An 18,930-nucleotide genomic window follows, 5' to 3' on the forward strand; every position below is an offset into this window, starting at 1 on the left:
CGCTCTACGAACAGCTTTGACATCCCCTATCCTGTTCGTTAAGTGGAGTATTACTATATATATATATATATATATATATATATATATATATATATATATATATATATATATATATATATTTTTTTTTTTACATTACAAGGGCACTGGCCAAGGGCAAACAAAGTGTTGGAAAAAAATCACAGGTAATCCTCGATTTATACGGTAGATGCGTTCCAGAAGGGGCTGTATAAAGTAAAAATTGTATAAAGTAAGGAATACCCAATTCCCTAGACTTTTTTTTAGTATAAAAGAGCAGACCTGAGCTTTGTACAGTACCTCCAGCCCCTTTCCATCAAGCAGCCACGCGATCCTCATGAGCGTGACTCCTAGCACATCCACTTTGCCCCTTGGTTGAACAGCCTCACTCTCCAGGGCGAGGTTCAGGGGTGTCCTCGCACCACTACCACTACCATCACCATCACTATCCCCACCACCATCACCACCACCACCACTAGACTTTGAAGGATGTGTTCAAAATAAAACAATCCTTCACTGTACATATACATTTTGCATTAAACACATTTCTATTATGCTTATGAATGCTTTTATTAATAAACTTACAAAGACAAAAATGACTATGAAAAAGGGAAATGTTTAAACAAAATTATTTTATTAGTACCTTCTTCCTCTATTTTGCTACTTTCTCCTCTGATGTGTCACCATTGTCATCGTCTGTCTCCAATTCTGTTACTTGACTTCGCGTGTGCAGTCTGAAGAAGGTTCTTATCAATTGCCTTTATTTTTTATTTTTTTTATTTTTTTTTTTTTTGGAGAAGAACCTCGTAGCACGTCATTTTTTCCATGACCCCTCTGATGATGGCAGTGCTTCTTTCAAAATTTGGGTCATTTTCTTTGAGAATTTTCATTGACTGCACCAACAAGTCCATACACTCAGACAAGTTGGCTGCTGTGATGCCTTTTTCTGCCCTGTCCAAGCTTTCCATCCAGTGTATATGTCTTTCTTGCTCTCTTGGGCATACCACCACCAGCTGGAGATGCAGAAGGGTGCTTGGGAGCCATGGTAAACACTGGGCAGAGTGAGAGAGGGAGATGTTGCCACAACCATGCGTAGGTGAACAAAGAGGCTGCTTGGTGCACAGCCAGGGTGAGAGGGATGCGGGTGGCAGGAAACAGCTAGCTAGTGACACCTTGTGGCTGCATTTCTGAACCAAATCGCTGCGCGAATTTTACCTTACTTGAAACCGTATAATTCTGAGGAATTCGTACAATGTGATGAATAACCCCTATTTTTGGGCATCGTATAACTCTGAATTCGTGTAAAATAAATTAATATAAATCGAAGACTACCTGTATACTGTATATAAACAATAAGTCCTCGTTATACGGTACATATGCGTTCCTGAAAACCTTATCGCATATCGAATTTACCATATACCGAACCCATTATAACATGTAATAATAGGGAATGCGTTCCAGCATGTCAAAAGTCACCCCCTACAGAAATGAAAATATATGAAAATAATCATTAAAAATATATAAAAAGAGTGAAGTACTGCACAAAAGAAATAAACAAAATGTTTTTATTTACCTTTCAATCGCCATGTATTCTATCACATGATGTCCTTTCCAAGGCTAAGGGACAGTAGGGATTTCAGCCCTTACTTATCTTCCACCAAATGGGCAGACAAGGATAAGACGTCATCATCTGCACTGTCAGAAGCAGATGTAGAAGGCCCAGCTGTAGCAGGATCGGCACGTTTCAATGGTTTGAAGAAAGAGGATATTGACGAAGGGCCAGCTGTAGGAGGATCAGCAGGTGTGATAGGGACAACATGTCTGACTGGCTTGAAGAACGAGTAGATGGAGGACTGTTTAGCTTTTCTTGTTTTTTCATCATAGATTTCTTGATAAATCTTGACACTTTTCTCTACGTCATGAGCCACTTTGCTACTCTTCGCAGGATTTGGGTGGCGTTCCTTCAGCGTTTCCAGAGTTTTTTTCGATAACACCGAGACATTCTCTAAGAGTTTTGATGTCCAGGCTACGCACAGGTTCTTCTTCTTCGTTTCCCTCCTTTTCTGTCTCCTGTGATGCCTTGTCTAGCTCTACAAGTTCATCATTTGAGAGAAGTTCAGCATGGCTTTCCAAAAGATCTTGAACATCATCATCATCAACTTCATCGAAGCCAGCCCTATGGCACATATTTACCATGTCATTTCTGATCACACTGATGTCATCTTCAGCGAAGCCTGGGAAGTCATGCACGCATTCTGGCCATACTTTATTCCACGTCAAGATGTCTTCATTTCGTCCCAAGATGACTTCATGTTATCTAAAGTGGCAGCACAGCATTTCACAGACTCACACTCACAGCATCCTACCACTTCACTTGTTGATTAGATACTATCGCAGATATAGTAGTAGCTTCCTAAATTAAAGGCCAGGGTGGGGTCAGATACCTGACCACACCTGTTTACAGTGTTGCCATGTTCCCGCCAGAAGTTGCTATGACTCCTCCAACTCCTCCTTTTTTTTCCTCCTCCCCCCATCTGTCTCTCACTGCTTCCTCCTCCTCCTCCTCCTCGGAAGCCATGTCCATGATGAACGCTATGCTACAAAAATTGGAAGGAATGGATCTGAATGTTGAAAGGTTTGCCCGGATAGAGAGAGTTATGCAAGAAACAATGAGGCCGTACAAAGAAATCTAAGAAGAAAAGAAAAAGCAAAAGATCCAAACTAAACTGAGCATGTTTGTAAAAAGAACCCCCTAAGCCTGCCTCAACCAGCACTGATGCCATCCCCCTGCATCTCCTAGCGTCGATACCACACCCCCAAGGATCTCCTCTCCTGCCTCACCAGACCCACTGCCTGATCTTTCCCTCGACTGTATGCATGAAGAAAGTGTAGATGACGTTCAGCCAAGCACGTGGACTTTAATTTTTTGTTTTCTCTACATGTATTTTTTACAGGCATATTTAGTTTGGTATTTTGCATTTTTGTAGTGAATTTGTATTTTTGGTCACTAATAAGAGTACTCTATAAGAAGTATTTTCTTCCTTTGTTTTTTACATGCATATTTTTATTTTTATTTTGCATTTTTGTAGTCAATTTGTATTTTTGGTCTCTAATAAGAATCCTGTGTATAATAAGTATTTTCTTTCTTTAACCTACCATATTAATATATTATCAACTAAGTAACTGAAAACAATATCTATACAAAGATAAATGTTACTGTACCTATACAGCATCTCACACTTAAAATGGATGAGAACAATAGATCTTAAAATAAACATACATATATTTTGAGTGCATATGTATATCTGATTTACGACCGTTTCGACTTACGACCAGTTGGTCGTAACTGATCTAGGTCGTAACTCAGATGGTGCCTGTATATTTGTGCTTACAATAAACCCTTTAATATTCCATTTATTCATCTAATTAGTAATGCATGTAAGTAATATGTAATGCAGTTAAAAAAAAGGGGGAAAGGGGAAGAGATAATAGGCTCCAACGGTGGTCAAGTTAAAGTCAGTACGGTGAGTGGCAGGGAGGTGTGGCGTGGATGACATCATCACCCCTGCTCCCAGCGTTGGGCCCTCTTGGATGACATAAGCAGATACTGTATCTGTGAATTTTTCTTACTGTATATCGAATTGAGGGTAGTAATTTCCAAAAACCATAACTGTGAATTTACCGGATAAAGAACTACCGTATAACGAGGACTTACTGTATGTATATATATATATATATATATATATATATATATATATATATATATATATATATATATATATATATATACAGGGGATCCTCATGATTCAACCATTCGCACTTTGAATTATCACCAATTCGAACTCATACATTAATACCAAATCCTCAAGGTTCCACCGACTGACTCACAAATTCGACATTCATATCTCGCGCGCCACCCACCTGATGGACCAGGCTTCACACCCTTCAATAGAAATCTCGAACCTTTGCTTCACCCTTCTTTACAACCTTTCCTCTCATCTTAATACTACCGTTCTAGTCAGTTCCTTGCTCTACCACGTAGAACACACTTCAAGGTTGGTTTCCCTTGTACGTACTTCTGTTTTTTTGCAATTTTGTCTTTTGACGATGCATTGTGGTCTTTTTATTTATTTATTTTTTTTTTTACTTTGTATTCAAATTTAATATTTTGTATTTTAATTTAATATTTTCATAATGTCTGTTTTAGACTTTTAGACTTATATTTTTGTTATTAATCATTATAGGCCCTGATGATGCCTTTTGCTGTAAGGCAAAACGTTGGAAAATAATAAAGCAGGAGGAATGAAGATTTCCATGGTGATTTCCCTGCATTTTAGTATATATATATATATATATATATATATATATATATATATATATATATATATATATATATATATATATATATATATATATATATATATATATATATATATCATGCTGTAGCTCAGCAGTGATGCATCTTACATTTTGGCATATGACATACAGTACATAGACACACACACACATTCCTCAATATTTTCCAGAACAAAACAAAATTAATTTTCTTGAGCTTCTATAGAAGACAGAATAGAGCTGCACAAGGTGCCATACAAGAATGAAAATTATGCATAATACTTACTAAATGCTTGGTGACAACATTATGATTACCTCTATTTCCTTACAAGTCCAATCCTCCACACTAAACAAACACATCCACATTCAAAGAAAACTATTCATAGGATGGCATTAATAAACAGAATAGTGAACAAAATTCTCAGATTTGGTAATTAGCAAGAGATAAGAATAAGAAGTAAAGTTCAAGTTTGATAAAGTTATATTATAAAAAGAGATAAGAGGGAAATGGTTCTTAATAAGGCTGTAGATGAATGGAATAGACTCGGTCATCAGGGTGCTATTAATGAGTCACTGTGAAGCTGTAAATGAACATTAGACAAAGTTAAGGATGAGGATGATGGGGAAAGGCAGGCATGTTTTACACAAGGACTGCCATGTGTAGGCCTGATGTCTTCTAGCAGCTTCACGTATTTTCTTCTCTCTTTACATTTTCATATGGAGACTGCCATGTGTAAGCTTGGTGGCTTCTGTTAATTTCTCTTATTTGCTCACGTTCTTACACAACACACTTAAGAACACATAAAAGGCCAACTCACTGGTCCCCTGGATCCTGTCTTTGCCTCTCCCAGGGACATCTGAAACTCCACCAAGCTCAGGTCATCAGCAAAGGCATCCTTCATGGAGAAGCGCATCAACTCAATCACCTCCTTTGCGTCCCGGTCTGTTGCCTCTTCCCGTAGCTCACAACGTGCCCGAGCCTAAGGGGAGAGGGAGAGAGGGAGAAAGGAAATGAGTCAGGAGTCTGGCTACATTCCATGTGTCCTTAATGTAGTTTCAATGTTTGCTGTTACTTCATTAATGATCATGCCACTTATAATCAAAGTCAAGTGACAAGGCACAGAATCAGAGGTGATGAAGAGAAAGTGACTGCATATAAAAAACAATTTATAAATGGATCATCTTATTCAAAAACATTGTACCTGCCATATGCTCAGCAATTATCTTATCCACACTGAATTTCATATTTACATATGAGAACAAAATAAAGAAAACTCATGCATACCTTCAAAAATTGACTACAGTAATACCTTGAGATAAGAATGCCCCAACATACAATTTTTTTTATATACAACAAAAAGTTTCATAAAATTTACGCCTCGAAGTACGAAGATATTTTTAAGATATGAATAGCCATCAGTAGGTGGCGCAGCGATCGCTCGGTTACCCAAGTCCACCTGAACATTCAGCCTGCGTTGTGTAACGTTGTTCATCCTTTGTGCATGTATGTGTCTGTGCTCCTTGGCAGTGTGTATTCTTTCTTAAGTTTTGTGAACTCAAGACCTTATGATCATGGATCCCAAAAGTATAAATTTGCCAAGAAACACACAAAATAGCCTGTATTCATATACTGATTATACAGGCAATCCCCGCTTAACAAAGGTTCACACAACGAAATTTCGCTACAATGAAGGTTTCATTTTACTACCATCTGCTCGTTTAATGAACACCAAACTCACTTTAACAAAGTTTTATCCAGGTAATTTTTTCCAAGTTTGAAAGCCCCGCCGTATCACACAAGCCGACAGGTTTTTGAATACACCAGGAGCTACCGATACTAAGGCCTGCCTCAGGAGAAATCCTGGGACACCTGTGGAATTAAGGTCAAGATCAAGCCTCTCGTGGACAACACGCGCACCACTCACTCCCCTGTTCAAAACATTAACAGCATCAGAAACAGCTCGTCTTCCCTTGCTCAACTTACCACCAAATCGTCCTGCAATGTGGCCTTGCGTTCCTAAGAAGACCAGGAAGTCTCTTACTCTCGAAGTGAAGCTGAATATTATTCACAGACACAAGAGAGGCAAGAAAACTATAGCAATGCTCGCCACCATCTTGCCTCCATTTACTGTCTCTACTATTTTCAAGTCAGCAGACTCTATTAAGAAAGCTGATGAGACTGTATCTTCCTTGCAAGCTAAAAGAACCACCTGAACTCGTGACTCTGCAATGGATAAAATTGAAAGCCTTGTGGAAATGTGGTACATAAGTTTTGTATGTGATACAATGATACGCCCTTTGTTTACATTCCACAGGTTGCCAGTTAGTGTCTTTCCAGTTTCACTCTCCCTCCCTTCATAAATTCAACATCATCAACATTATAAAGTTACGTACATACATACATTAAAGTACATTATAATGACTTAAATTAAACTGCCTACATGTATAACTTCATAATTTTTACTTTCATTAAACCTTTCACTGTACTATGATGCACTCTCGCTTTCTTTACTCTTAATGGAAGTTTAAGTCAGGGGTTAAACTTGTTATAATCGGTTCGCTTCACAAAGTTTCGCTTAACGAAGTGTTTTTTAGGAACGTAACCCCTTCATAAAGCAGGGGTTGCCTGTACTTAGAAATTCAATAAACGAGTAGGGTAAAAATGGTGTTCTGCCCACAAGCAACTCTTCCTCTTTGCAATGCAAAGAACCAGAAGTCTCTAGATGTTATGGTTACCAAAACATCGCAGGTTGAATGAGGTGGTATCATCAGTATACGTGGCCTTGCATGCGATCGGGTTCAATGGCCTTAGCTAGAGTGATAGAAAACAGGCCTCTCTCTCTCTCTCTCGTGTTCTGATACCACTTTCATTCAAAAGTTGAGGTGTAGAAGTAAGGTGCGCAGGAGAGGTGGCAGAATCGGACACTATGAAATCACTGTCGCTCCCACCATCTATAGTGGGAGTTGGTGACACAGTGATGTATAGCATATGTTTACTCCTGATGAGTGTTGTCAGCTCACAAGCAAAGAAAACGGCTGTAAAAAGCCTAAACGTCTATAGTCTTGCGTGATGAATGTCTATCGACGTGTCCCGAGTTTTGCGAGTAAGTTGTTATTTTAGGCAATATAGTACATTTATATCATGCATACAATAAACATTGTATTTATCTTATATCAAATCTATATTTGGTTAGTATTCAAAGCATGTAAATTTTTTGGGGGGTAAATTTGTATCACAAGAACGAATTAATTCTATTTCCATTACCTAATTTCTATGGGAAAAATTGATTTGATATACAATTTTTTTGATATACAACAATCGTCACAGAACGAATTAAATTCTTATGTCAAGGTACTACTGTAATTCAAATGTTACTTTATTAACAGCTAGTTTGCAGGAGTAAGACACATGAGATGCATTATTTTGAAGGGAGCTGAAGTAACACTTGAAGTAACAACTGGAGCAACAATTGAAGAACCAACTCAGCACTAAGTGAAGAAATAACTAAAAAGGATGAACTCAAGTAACACTAAAAGAATTATCTCAATAACACAACCATACCTGAGTGAGGCGCACCAGTGACTCCAGCTGTCGAGTAGTGATGGGGATTGCATCAGATACATGGTTCTGTCGCAGGTCAATGTAAAATTCCTGCAACACCTTGGCAGCGGCTGGGCTGAGGCGTGGATGCACATACCGGCGGGCATAACAAATGTACTTCCTGAGTAGCTGATGAGGTATGGGATCCAGGGGCTCCCAGGTGGGCTGCTTCAAATACTCACTGCAGGGGAAAGAGGCCTGTCTTTCTAAGCCATGAAACTATCAAGATTTTAGCACACAGATTTGGTTAAAAAGATGTAAAAGGAAAAATATCAGTCTGGGAGTGATTGGGCTAAGATCAATACAGTCATCCCTCGTTATCCACAGGGTTAACCCTTAACGTACAGTGATCGTTTCATGACGATTGAAGCATCGCGTGCAGAGAGGCAGGGATCGTTCTGGGAACCATGATTTTTCCGCGCTAAACGTTTGAATCTCTCCCCCTCACTATCAGTCCTCAGGCAAGTGGAGGTATCTGGCATCTTTTCTCTTGCTTCCTCGAGCCTTGATACATATGTTCCCTCACAATAGGTCATCTTTTCCATTTCGAGGCGACTCTGGGAATCCCCGTGACCTGGAGGGAGGAAACGGTATTCCGAGCGACGTTATGTCAGTGTTACTCGGTAGTGACATTGAGGAAAGTGATGAAAATGAAGACAGTGATATTTTTATTGAGACAGAAGAAAGTGAAGACTGCAGTAGTGATTCTGATAGTGATTTGGGAGACAGAGACCAACCCTCACAGCAACATTCATAAACCTCCTCACGTACTCCCCTTGAGCAATGCGCTGGTATGTGTCACCCATGGTTGCCTCTACAGGACTGTGCTTGTCGGCCAAGTCACGTGAATCCCATTGCTAATAAGAGTTGCCAGATTCCAATTATTATAGAAATCCACAATACTTGTAATATGTGGTTTCTTTTTCTTATTCTGTTTTCCACATCATTTGATATATCTGAGTTTGCATTTTCATGACATGAAAGTGCAAAAGTTCCTACTTTTATATCAAATTCAAATGCCCAAAAGGGAGAGAGAGAGAGAGAGAGAGAGAGAGAGAGAGAGAGAGAGAGAGAGAGAGAGAGAGAGAGAGAGAGAGAGAGAGAGAGAGAGAGAGAGAGAGAGAGAGAGAGAGAGAGAGAGAGAGAGAGAGAGAGAGAGAGAGAGAGAGGGAGGAGGGAGGAGGAGGGAGGGAGGAGGGAGGGAGAGAGAGAGAGAGAGAGAGAGAGAGAGAGAGAGAGAGAGAGAGAGAGAGAGAGAGAGAGAGAGAGAGAGAGAGAGAGAGAGAGAGAGAGAGAGAGAGAGAGAGAGAGAGAGAGAGAGAGAGAGAGGAGGGAGGAGGGAGGGAGGGAGGGAGGAGGGAGAGAGAGAGAGAGAGAGAGAGAGAGAGAGAGAGAGAGAGAGAGAGAGAGAGAGAGAGAGAGAGAGAGAGAGAGAGAGAGAGAGAGAGAGAGAGAGAGAGAGAGAGAGAGAGAGAGAGAGAGAGAGAGAGAGAGAGAGAGAGAGAGAGAGAGAGAGAGAGAGAGAGAGAGGAGGAGGGAGGAGGAGGGAGGAGAGAGAGGAGAGAGAGAGAGAGAGAGAGAGAGAGAGAGAGAGAGAGAGAGAGAGAGAGAGAGAGAGAGAGAGAGAGAGAGAGAGAGAGAGAGAGAGAGAGAGAGAGAGAGAGAGAGAGAGAGAGAGAGAGGAGAGGAGGAGGGAGGAGAGGAGAGAGAGAGAGAGAGAGAGAGAGAGAGAGAGAGAGAGAGAGAGAGAGAGAGAGAGAGAGAGAGAGAGAGAGAGAGAGAGAGGAGGGAGGGAGGAGGAGGGAGGGAGGGAGGGAGGGAGAGAGAGAGAGAGAGAGAGAGGAGAGAGAGAGAGAGAGAGAGAGAGAGAGAGAGAGAGAGAGAGAGAGAGAGAGAGAGAGAGAGAGAGAGAGAGAGAGAGAGAGAGAGAGAGAGAGAGAGAGAGAGAGAGAGAGAGCACTAGCGCTGTTATCAGAGCTTGGAGAGTATTTCTTAGCGGCGGGTTCTGCCACGGGTTCGGAGAAAATGTTTTTATATGCAATAACTTTGCTCTCAGAGGTCATAACATGTTGAAAACTACAGTGTTATATTCAGAATAACACAAAGAAATATGCTTTTATAAGGAAAAAAAAAATTTTTAAGCATTTTTGACAGGTGTGATTTTTCCCGCTGTAACAGATGGAAAGTAAATCAACTCCCCGTACTTTAAGGGTTAAGGTAAGTAACAAACACATCTGTGGATGAAGAAAATCCATAGAAAACTAGTGGCTCTGTAAGAACATTCCTGAGCCTCAAAATACAATCACCCCAACATACAATTTTTTTTATATACGACGAAAAATTTCATATAATTTACGCCTTGAAATATGAAGATATTTTTAAGATATGAATAGCCATCGGTAGGTGGCACAGCGATCACTCGGCTACCCGCGTCCACCCAAACATTCAGCCGGCATTGTATATCGTTGTTCATCCTTTGTGCATGTACAGTAAGTCCTCGTTTTACACTAGTTTAGTATACGATAAATTCGCAGTTACGATAATTGGCAATTCCTACCATTTTTTCAATTTACGATATTTGAAATTCCCGCCGCCTGTAATTGTGGCACTGCACTGCGGCCAACAACAAATCAGTCACTTTCACGCCACTACGATGAATACCAGTGAGACTGCTCGGTGATTTACTTTTTTTTTTTTTTTTTTTTTTACGTAGGGAAGCGGGCCAGCCAAGGGCAAAAAAAAAAGAAAGTTAAAAAAAGGCCCGCTTGAGTGCTGGCTTTCCAAAGAGTGCAAAAAGTGCCAAAACTGTCAGCCAGAATTAGGGGAGCAAATACTCGATACCTCCCTCTTAAAAGAAGACAAGTTGTAGGAATTCGGAAATACAGATGCAGGAGGGAGTTCCAGAGTTTACCAGTGAAAGGGATGAATGATTGAGAATACTGGTGAACTCTTGCATTAGGGAGTTGGACAGAATAGGGATGAGAGGAAGAAGAAAGCCTTGTGCAGCGAGGCCGCAGGAGAAGAGGAGGCATGCAGTTAGCAAGATCAGTAGAACAGTTACCATGAAAATAGCGATAAAAGATAGGAAGGGATGCAACATTTCAGCGGTGAGAAAGAGACTGAAGACAGTTAGTGAGAGGAGGGGAGTTGATGAGATGAAGAGCTTTCGATTCCACCCTATCAAGCAAAGCTGTGTGACTGAAACCCCCCCAAACATGCGAAGAGTACTCCATACAGGGAGGGATGAGAAAAACTGTCAGAGACACCTCAGAACACTTAATTTCATAGAAGCTGTTTTAGCAAGAGATGAGATGTGAAGTTTTCCAGTTAAGATTGTGAGCAAAGGACAGACCGAGGATATTCACTGTGGAAGAGGGAGACAGTTGAGTGTCATTGAAGAAGAGGGGATGGTTGTCTGGAAGGTTGTGTCGAGTTGATAGATGGAGGAATTGAGTTTTTGAGGCATTGAAAACTACTAGATTTTTTCTGCCCCAATCGGAAATCTTAGAAAGATTGGAAGTCAGGTGTTCCGTGGCATCCCTGCGTGATCTGTTGACTTCCTGAAGGGTTGGACGTCTCTGAAAGAACGTGGACAGATGTAGGGTGGTATCATCAGCGTAGGAGTGGATAGGGCAAGAAGTTTGGTTAAGAAGGTCATTAATGAATAATAGAAAGAGAGTGGGTGACAGGACAGAACCCTGAGGAACACCACTATTAATAGGTTTAGGAAAAGAACAGTAGCCATCTACCACAGCAGCAATAGAGCGGTCGGAAAGGAAACTTGAGATAAAGTTGCACAGAGAAGGATAGAAGCCATAGGAGGGCAGTTTTGAAATCAAAGCCTTATGCCAGACTCTATCAAAAGCTTTTGATATGTCTAATGCTACAGCAAAGGTTTCACTGAAATTTTTAAAAGAGGATGACCAAGACTCAGTAAGGAAAGCCAGAAGATCACCAGTAGAGCGACCTTGACGGAAGCCATACTGGCGATCAGACAGAAGATTGTGAAGTGACAGATGTTTGAAGATCTTCCTATTCAGGATAGATTCAAAAACTTTAGACAAGCAAGATATTAAAGCTATAGGATGGTAGTTTGAGGGGTTAGAACATTATTCTCTGCAGTTAAGACCAATTCCTGTCCAAAATGTCACCAAAACGTAATTTGGATCTTGGCGAAGAAGTGGGTAAGGTTGAACGAGCCAGGAAAAGTTTAACATTGAAAACAAAGCTTGATATAGTCAAGAGAAAAGAACTTGGGGAAGGCTCGTCAGCCATAAGCCGTTCCCTGAATTTACCACAGTCAACAGCTGCTACTGTTTTAACCCTTAAAGTACGTTGATCGTATATGTACGATTGTAGTGTCGTGTGCGGAGAGGCGGGATCGTACATGTAGTCATGATTTTCCGCGCTTAACGTTTGAATCTCTCCCCCTCACTATTGGTCCTAGGGCAAGTGGAGGTATCTGGAATCTTTTCTCGCTTGCCTCCTCGAGCCTTGAGACATATTTTCCCTCACAATAGGTCATCTTTTCCCATTTCAAGGCAACATTTGGCAACCCCCGTGACCTGAAGAGAGGAAACGGTACTCCGAGTTATGTTGTCAGCGTTACTCGGTAATGACATTGAGGAGTGATGAAAATGAAGACAGTGATTTTTTTATTGAGACAGAAGAAAGTGAAGACTCCAGTAATGATTCTGATAGTGATCTGGGAGACAGAGACCAACCCTCACAGCGACTCATAAACCTCCTCCCGTAGCTTATTCCTCTCAAGTAATGCGCTGGTGTGTCACTCCTGGTTGCCTCTACAAGACTGTGCTTTGTCAGCCAAGTCACGTGAATCCCATTGCTAATAAGAGTTGCCACATTCCAATTATTATACAAATCCACAATACTTGTAATATGTGGTTTCTTTTTCTTTTCCTGTTTTGCACATCATTTCATATATCTGAGGTTGCATTTTCTTGACATGAAAGTGCAAAAGTTCCTACTTTTACATCAAATTCAAATGCCCAAAAGGAGAGAGAGAGAGAGAGAGAGAGAGAGAGAGAGAGAGAGAGAGAGAGAGAGAGAGAGAGAGAGAGAGAGAGAGAGAGAGAGAGAGAGAGAGAGAGAGAGAGAGAGAGAGAGAGAGAGAGAGAGAGAGAGAGAGAGAGAGAGAGAGAGAGAGAGAGAGAGAGAGAGAGAGAGAGAGAGAGAGAGAGAGAGAGGTGTTATTGGAGCTTGGGGGGTATTTCTTAGCGGCAGGTTCTGCCATGAAATTTTTTATATGCAATAACTTTGGTGTGAGATGTCATAACATGTTGAAAACTACATCATTGTACTCAGAATAACACAAAAAAATATGTTTTTATAAGGAAAAAATATTTTTAGCATTTTTGACAGGTGAGATTTTTCCCCGTTGTAATGGACGGAAAGTAAATCAACCCTCCATATTTTAAGGGTTAAGGAATGCTTCAAGTGTTAAGGAGGCAGCAGCTAATGCTTCAAGCCTGCAGGTAAAATTGCTGACAAAACATCAGGAACCCATTATGGATCGGATGGAGGATTTACATAAAATTTGGATAGACAGCCGAACATGCCAGCATGCCCCACTCTCGTTGAGCCTCATTTCAGAAAAGGCCCTGTCTATTATTGAAACCTTGAAGGTTGAGATGGATGTTTGTTTACTTTTTTCGATTGACTTTCATACTGAGCTGGAATGTATTCCTATCTAATACATGTTAAAATGGGTTCGGTTTACACTAATTTTGGTTTACAATAGCTTTTTGAGGAATGCATTTCTAGTGTAAAATGAGGACTTACTGTATGTGTCTGTGCTCCTTGGCAGTGCATATTTTTCCTTAAGTTTTGTAAACTCATGGGTCCCAAAAGTAAAAGTTTGGTGAGAAACACACAAAATAGCCTGTATTCACATACCGATTACACTTAGAAATTCAATAAACGAGTGAGTACAAATGGTGTTCTGCCCACAAGCAACTCTTCCTCTTTGCAATGCAAAAACCCAGAAGTCTCTAGATGTCATTGTTACCAAAATATCACAGGTTAAATGAGGTAGTATCATCAGTTGACGTGGCCTTGTGTCTGATCGGGTTCAGCGGCCTTGGCTTGAGCAAGAGAAAACGGGCCCCTTGTATCCTTCTCTCTCTCTCTCTCTCTCTCTCTCTCTCTCTCTCGTCACCTGTTGTGATACCACTCTCATTCAAATGTCTCCCTGTAAAATGACGAGAGACCCGAGGTATAGAAGTAAGGCGCACAGGAAAGGTGGCGGAATCAGACAGTGAAATCACTGTCGCTCCTACCATTCATCGTTGGTGACATAGTGATGTAGCGCATATGTTTACTCCTGATGAGTGTTTCCAGCTCACAAGTAAAGAAAACTGAAAGAAAATAGCCAAAATATAGCCGTAAAAAGCCTTAACGTCTATCGACGTGCCCCGAATCTTGAGTAATGAACGACTCAGACAGTGAAATCACTGTCGCTCCTACCAGTCATCGTTGGTGACACAGTGACGTAGAGCATATGTTTACTCCTGATGTGTGTTTCCAGCTCACAAGTAAAGAAAACAGGAAGAAAATAGTCAAAATATAGCCGTAAAAAAGCCTAAATGTCTATCGACGTGCCCCGAGTCTTGAGTGATGAACGACTATTGATGTGTCCCGAGTTTTGGGGGTTAAGTTGTTATTTTGGGCAATATAGTTAATCTATATCATGCATTGTATTTATCTTATATTAAATCTATATTTGGTTGGTATTTAAAGCATGTTAATTTTTTTTTTGTGTGGGGGGTAAATTCATATCACAAGAACGAATTAATTCTATTTCCATTAATTTCTATGGGAAAAATTTATTTGATATACAATTTCTTTTTATATACAACGATCGTCAGGGAACGAATTAAAATCGTATGTTGAGGTACCACTGTACAAAGAAATTGCATTTTTGTACAATGTTACAAAAACTGTACTTATCAATTAAGTAAACAGAAAAAACAAAGAACACTGGTGGGTTGCCTCTTATTGCCTTCTCTATTATGTGAGTTTGTGGTTGGCAGTAATCTGTGCAAAAACAAAAACCAAAGAAATAAAGGTCATGGTTAATGAGGGATAACTGTACAAGAAAAAAAGTGACACACAAGAGTCACCTGAGGGCTTTGTCATCATCTTCATCAAGCGTGGAGGAAGTGGAGGCAAAGCTGGAATTTCTGTTCTTTGAAAATGTTGTGTGGCCCATCTTGCCACCTGTCCCGCTGTGCAGCGCCATCACATGCTCTGACAGGCGGCAGTCAAGCTCCTGGAGGGATCAGAAAGCGTGTCATTCCTGCCCGTGTGGCTTGCAGGTGAAGGCTGATGGTGGTGGACCTCCAGAAAAAAATTATATTGGAGGAAGAAATGATAGTGAAGGACATGATATTAAAACCAGAGTATCACAGGAAGAAAGGAGAGAAAATTGTATCAGAGATGATGATATCAGAGCAGAATATGACAGGAAGAGATACTGGAGAAGGACATGATAGGAATTGATATGGGAAGACAAAATGATATTGGAAGAAATTATGAGAAATGATAAGGTTGAAAGAAACTACAAAATTACAATGAAGAAGGATATTATATCAGAGGAATAAATGCCAAGAATAAATATGACAAACTTCTGTGAAATAAGATACAGTGCTGAAGTATGTTAGAGGAAGTGGTTGAGAGGATGAGAAGACCGAAGCATGCAGGACTGAAAAATGTGGAGAATGCCATGGATCCATCTGGTATTTGGAGGTTTCTTAAGATAAAGATGCAATACAAGATGAATACCAGAAAGAGGTGAGAGAAGGATAGTACAATAATCAGAGCATACCAAGACAAGAATATCTGGAGACTTCTATTAAGGATCAATCTGGAGTGGACTGGCTTGACATAATATAGACAGATAATAACATGACTGCCAATGCCTTCCTCACCTCATCCGGTTTGTCAAGGAGAACAAAGATGAGGTCGAAGCGAGACAGCATGGCAGGTTTAAGCCTCAGGTTTTCAGAGACAGTCTTGGCCCTGTTGTAGTGGCCAGCACATGGATTGGCTGCCGCCAAAATGGAGGTGCGGGCTGGCAGGGTGCACAACACTCCTGCCTTGGCAATGCTAACTGTCTGCTGCTCCATGGCTTCCATCAGTGCCTGCACAGTCACCGGCAATGGAAATGTGTGTCATGCAAATCTGTGCATCTTTCATTTGAACTTTGAGCATCTTAATTTTATGTATTCACGTTTGTTTGTTTATTTGTATGATAATATAAGAAATAAGGGTGTGTGTGTGTGTGTTACTTTATCTGGGACACTACTGTGTAGGATTGCCAGCAAGATATATAGACACATGAAAGTCTTAATGCTACTGAAATGATCAAAGAAAGATATCATTGGCAAGGTGTTAAAATCACATCACTAATACTTTGACAAACAATACCAAGGAAAGACAGAAAAAGTTAAAAGCCAAGCACACACCTGGTACTGGCTGCCCATCTTGTCAAATTCATCAATGCAGCAGGAGCCCTGGTCAGCCAGCACCAGAGCCCCAGCCTCCATGGCATAGTCCCCTGCACCACCGCCCTCCCGACATAGTGTCACTGTCAGACCTGGAGTGGTGGTATTGTTGCCACACACATACACTCCTGTTAAATAAACACACAAACACAGGGAGGCTTGGATATTAGGATTATATTAAATGTTTTGGGGTCCTATTTCAGTTTCTCTTTCCACTCAGGATGTGAAAGGTGTGTACTTATGAGTGTGTGGTGCTTTGTCTGGGTCTCCCCATGTGAGATTCCTGGCATGGTATATTGATGGATAGATGGATGTGAATTTCCAAAGACCAAATATGTAACCCATCAGATTCTAAATGATGTTCTTCCTATTGGTGATGCATGTTATATGTTGCACTGACAACAAAATCATAGAAATGACACAGGAAACCCTAACAACTTCTAAATATGCATTTAAGAATATGGATCTTTGCAAAGTGATGAGAAATGGATGAGCAGGTAAGAACACAAACTTATTGAGACTACAAAATACCAGGTGATGTAAACAAGCTGCTCCTCAACCTGAGAATATGTTACATTAATTAATTTACTACTACACAAAAGAGAAGAGTATAACAGAAGAAAACTCTCTCTCTCTCTCTCTCTCTCTCTTAGTCAAATAACTTCTTTTGCTCCTCCATCTGTCTCCCATCACAAAATAAAATATAGCAGGACAAAGCTCTCTCTATAAATCATATAACTTTTCCAAATGTTTTATTACTGACTAATGACTATCTCTCTCTCTCATGACAGAATAAAGAATAGAACAAATCATCCTACAAAGCCAGTTCTGCTTACCAAAAACGGTCCACTAGATACTCACATTAGTCACTGAAGCTGCATTCAAGCAAGCTTGGTATCTCACCCATTTAAAGTTTACGAATAGGTTGAGGACAAAGACCTCTAATCATTTGCTTTACCAGATGAAGCTCCTCTCAATTCTCTACCACTGACTCTTCTATCTCTCCTCTATCTCTGGAACTCCCTGCCTTCTTATATATTTCCTTGTACCTTTGCCTTGAACTGTTTCAGGAGAGAGCTTTCAAAACACTTCACAAATTTTGAATAATTTTTGACCACACTGGGGACTGGCACCCTCAGTGAGCCTTTTCCTAATAGCTTTTTTTTGTCACCCTAGGGCAGAGTCTCCCTCTTACATAAATTTTTTTTTAAAAACATATAAAAACAAAAACATAAAAAATCTTTACACATACCCACCATCTCTAAAATTGTTATGCTCACCATCACCTCTGTCACCCTTACTCTCACCACCACTAGTTAATGTTACACTACCACCACTGTCACCCTCACACTAACCACCCCCATTCACCCTTACACTCATTACATCTATCACCCCTGCCCTCAACCAAGCACTCACCACGGGGAGACACGTTTGCACATGCCTGCAGCATCTGACTCTTGCCCAGGCCAGGGTCCCCCACCACCAGGATATGAGAGTTGCCCCGCACTGCTACTGCCCCCTTGCTGCCCCGGCCACAGCCCCCAAACAGGCACAGCAGCAGCCCAGCCTTCACCATCTCATGGCCATAGATAGATGGGCACAGTGACCCCACCAGCAGCCGGAACAAGTTTGGCTCCGCTTGGATCTCCTGTCAACAAATGACGGATGACAATAATAAATCATGCTTGCATGGAGAAAAAATAATAATAATAATAAATATTAATAAATGATGTTTGCATGAAAATAGAAAAAGAAAAAATCTAATGTTTGCATGGACACGGACAAAAAAAAAAAAAAGGAAGTTAGTTTTGTTTTCCAGGATACAGAACAAATGAAGTGGCTAATGCAAACCTATGAAGATAATTGGATAGAGGTCTAGAAAAGGTATAGGGAATATGACAATGGTGACACAAGCAAAATGCTTAAGATCATTTATCAGGATAAGACAAGAAATAATAACTTCAACCTTAACAAAGTTGGATTTGAAAAGGAATATTAAGGAATTGGTTCTCAAATAGTGGTAGATGAAAGACACAGACACAGCCATCAGGTTATCAGTATTGAGTTGTTAGTGAGCTTCAAGAGAATGACTAAACAAATTTATGGATGGAATAACAAGTGTAAATAGATATATTTCAGAGGGATTGCCACAAATAGGCCTCATGGCTTCTTTAGTTACATTATATCAGTGGTTCTTAACCTTTATCAGTGCCCGTACCCCTTGATATCTCAGAAAAATTTCTCGTACCCCCTCCAATATAAACACTACATAAACATATGAAAAGGGTTAGTGATAAAAACCTTGCTGAGAAATTATTAGATTTTTTAATTACTGAACAAAGGCACTTTTTTTTTTAATTTCAAATGAAGTGTCAATTAGTAGGATTCAATGAATGCATGTTATAACAGTAATTATGAGTAATACTACATAATACACCAACACATTAATACTAA

General features: G+C 40.3%; 1 protein-coding gene across 6 annotated transcripts in view; it reads right to left on the minus strand.

The window, feature by feature from the left end:
* The window catches only part of LOC123503036 (DNA helicase MCM8-like), a 63,304-nt gene that overhangs the window by 7,294 nt on the left and 37,080 nt on the right, over positions 1 to 18,930 (minus strand). For 4 of the 6 annotated variants that reach the window (XM_045252416.1, XM_045252419.1, XM_045252420.1 and 1 more), the window contains 6 exons: positions 17,893 to 18,124; positions 16,438 to 16,604; positions 15,901 to 16,113; positions 15,094 to 15,242; positions 7,913 to 8,132; positions 5,169 to 5,330 (listed from right to left, as the gene is read on the minus strand). In XM_045252416.1, the coding sequence (XP_045108351.1) occupies positions 5,169 to 5,330; positions 7,913 to 8,132; positions 15,094 to 15,242; positions 15,901 to 16,113; positions 16,438 to 16,604; positions 17,893 to 18,124 (1,143 nt within the window). Of the gene's footprint in view, positions 1 to 5,168; positions 5,331 to 7,912; positions 8,133 to 8,392; positions 8,526 to 15,093; positions 15,243 to 15,900; positions 16,114 to 16,437; positions 16,605 to 17,892; positions 18,125 to 18,930 lie in introns of those variants that run through there. The other 2 variants (XR_006674280.1, XM_045252421.1) reach the window with 2 other exon arrangements.

This window comes from Portunus trituberculatus, chromosome 13 (genome assembly GCF_017591435.1).
Source record: "Portunus trituberculatus isolate SZX2019 chromosome 13, ASM1759143v1, whole genome shotgun sequence".
NCBI classification, from domain to species: domain Eukaryota; kingdom Metazoa; phylum Arthropoda; class Malacostraca; order Decapoda; family Portunidae; genus Portunus; species Portunus trituberculatus.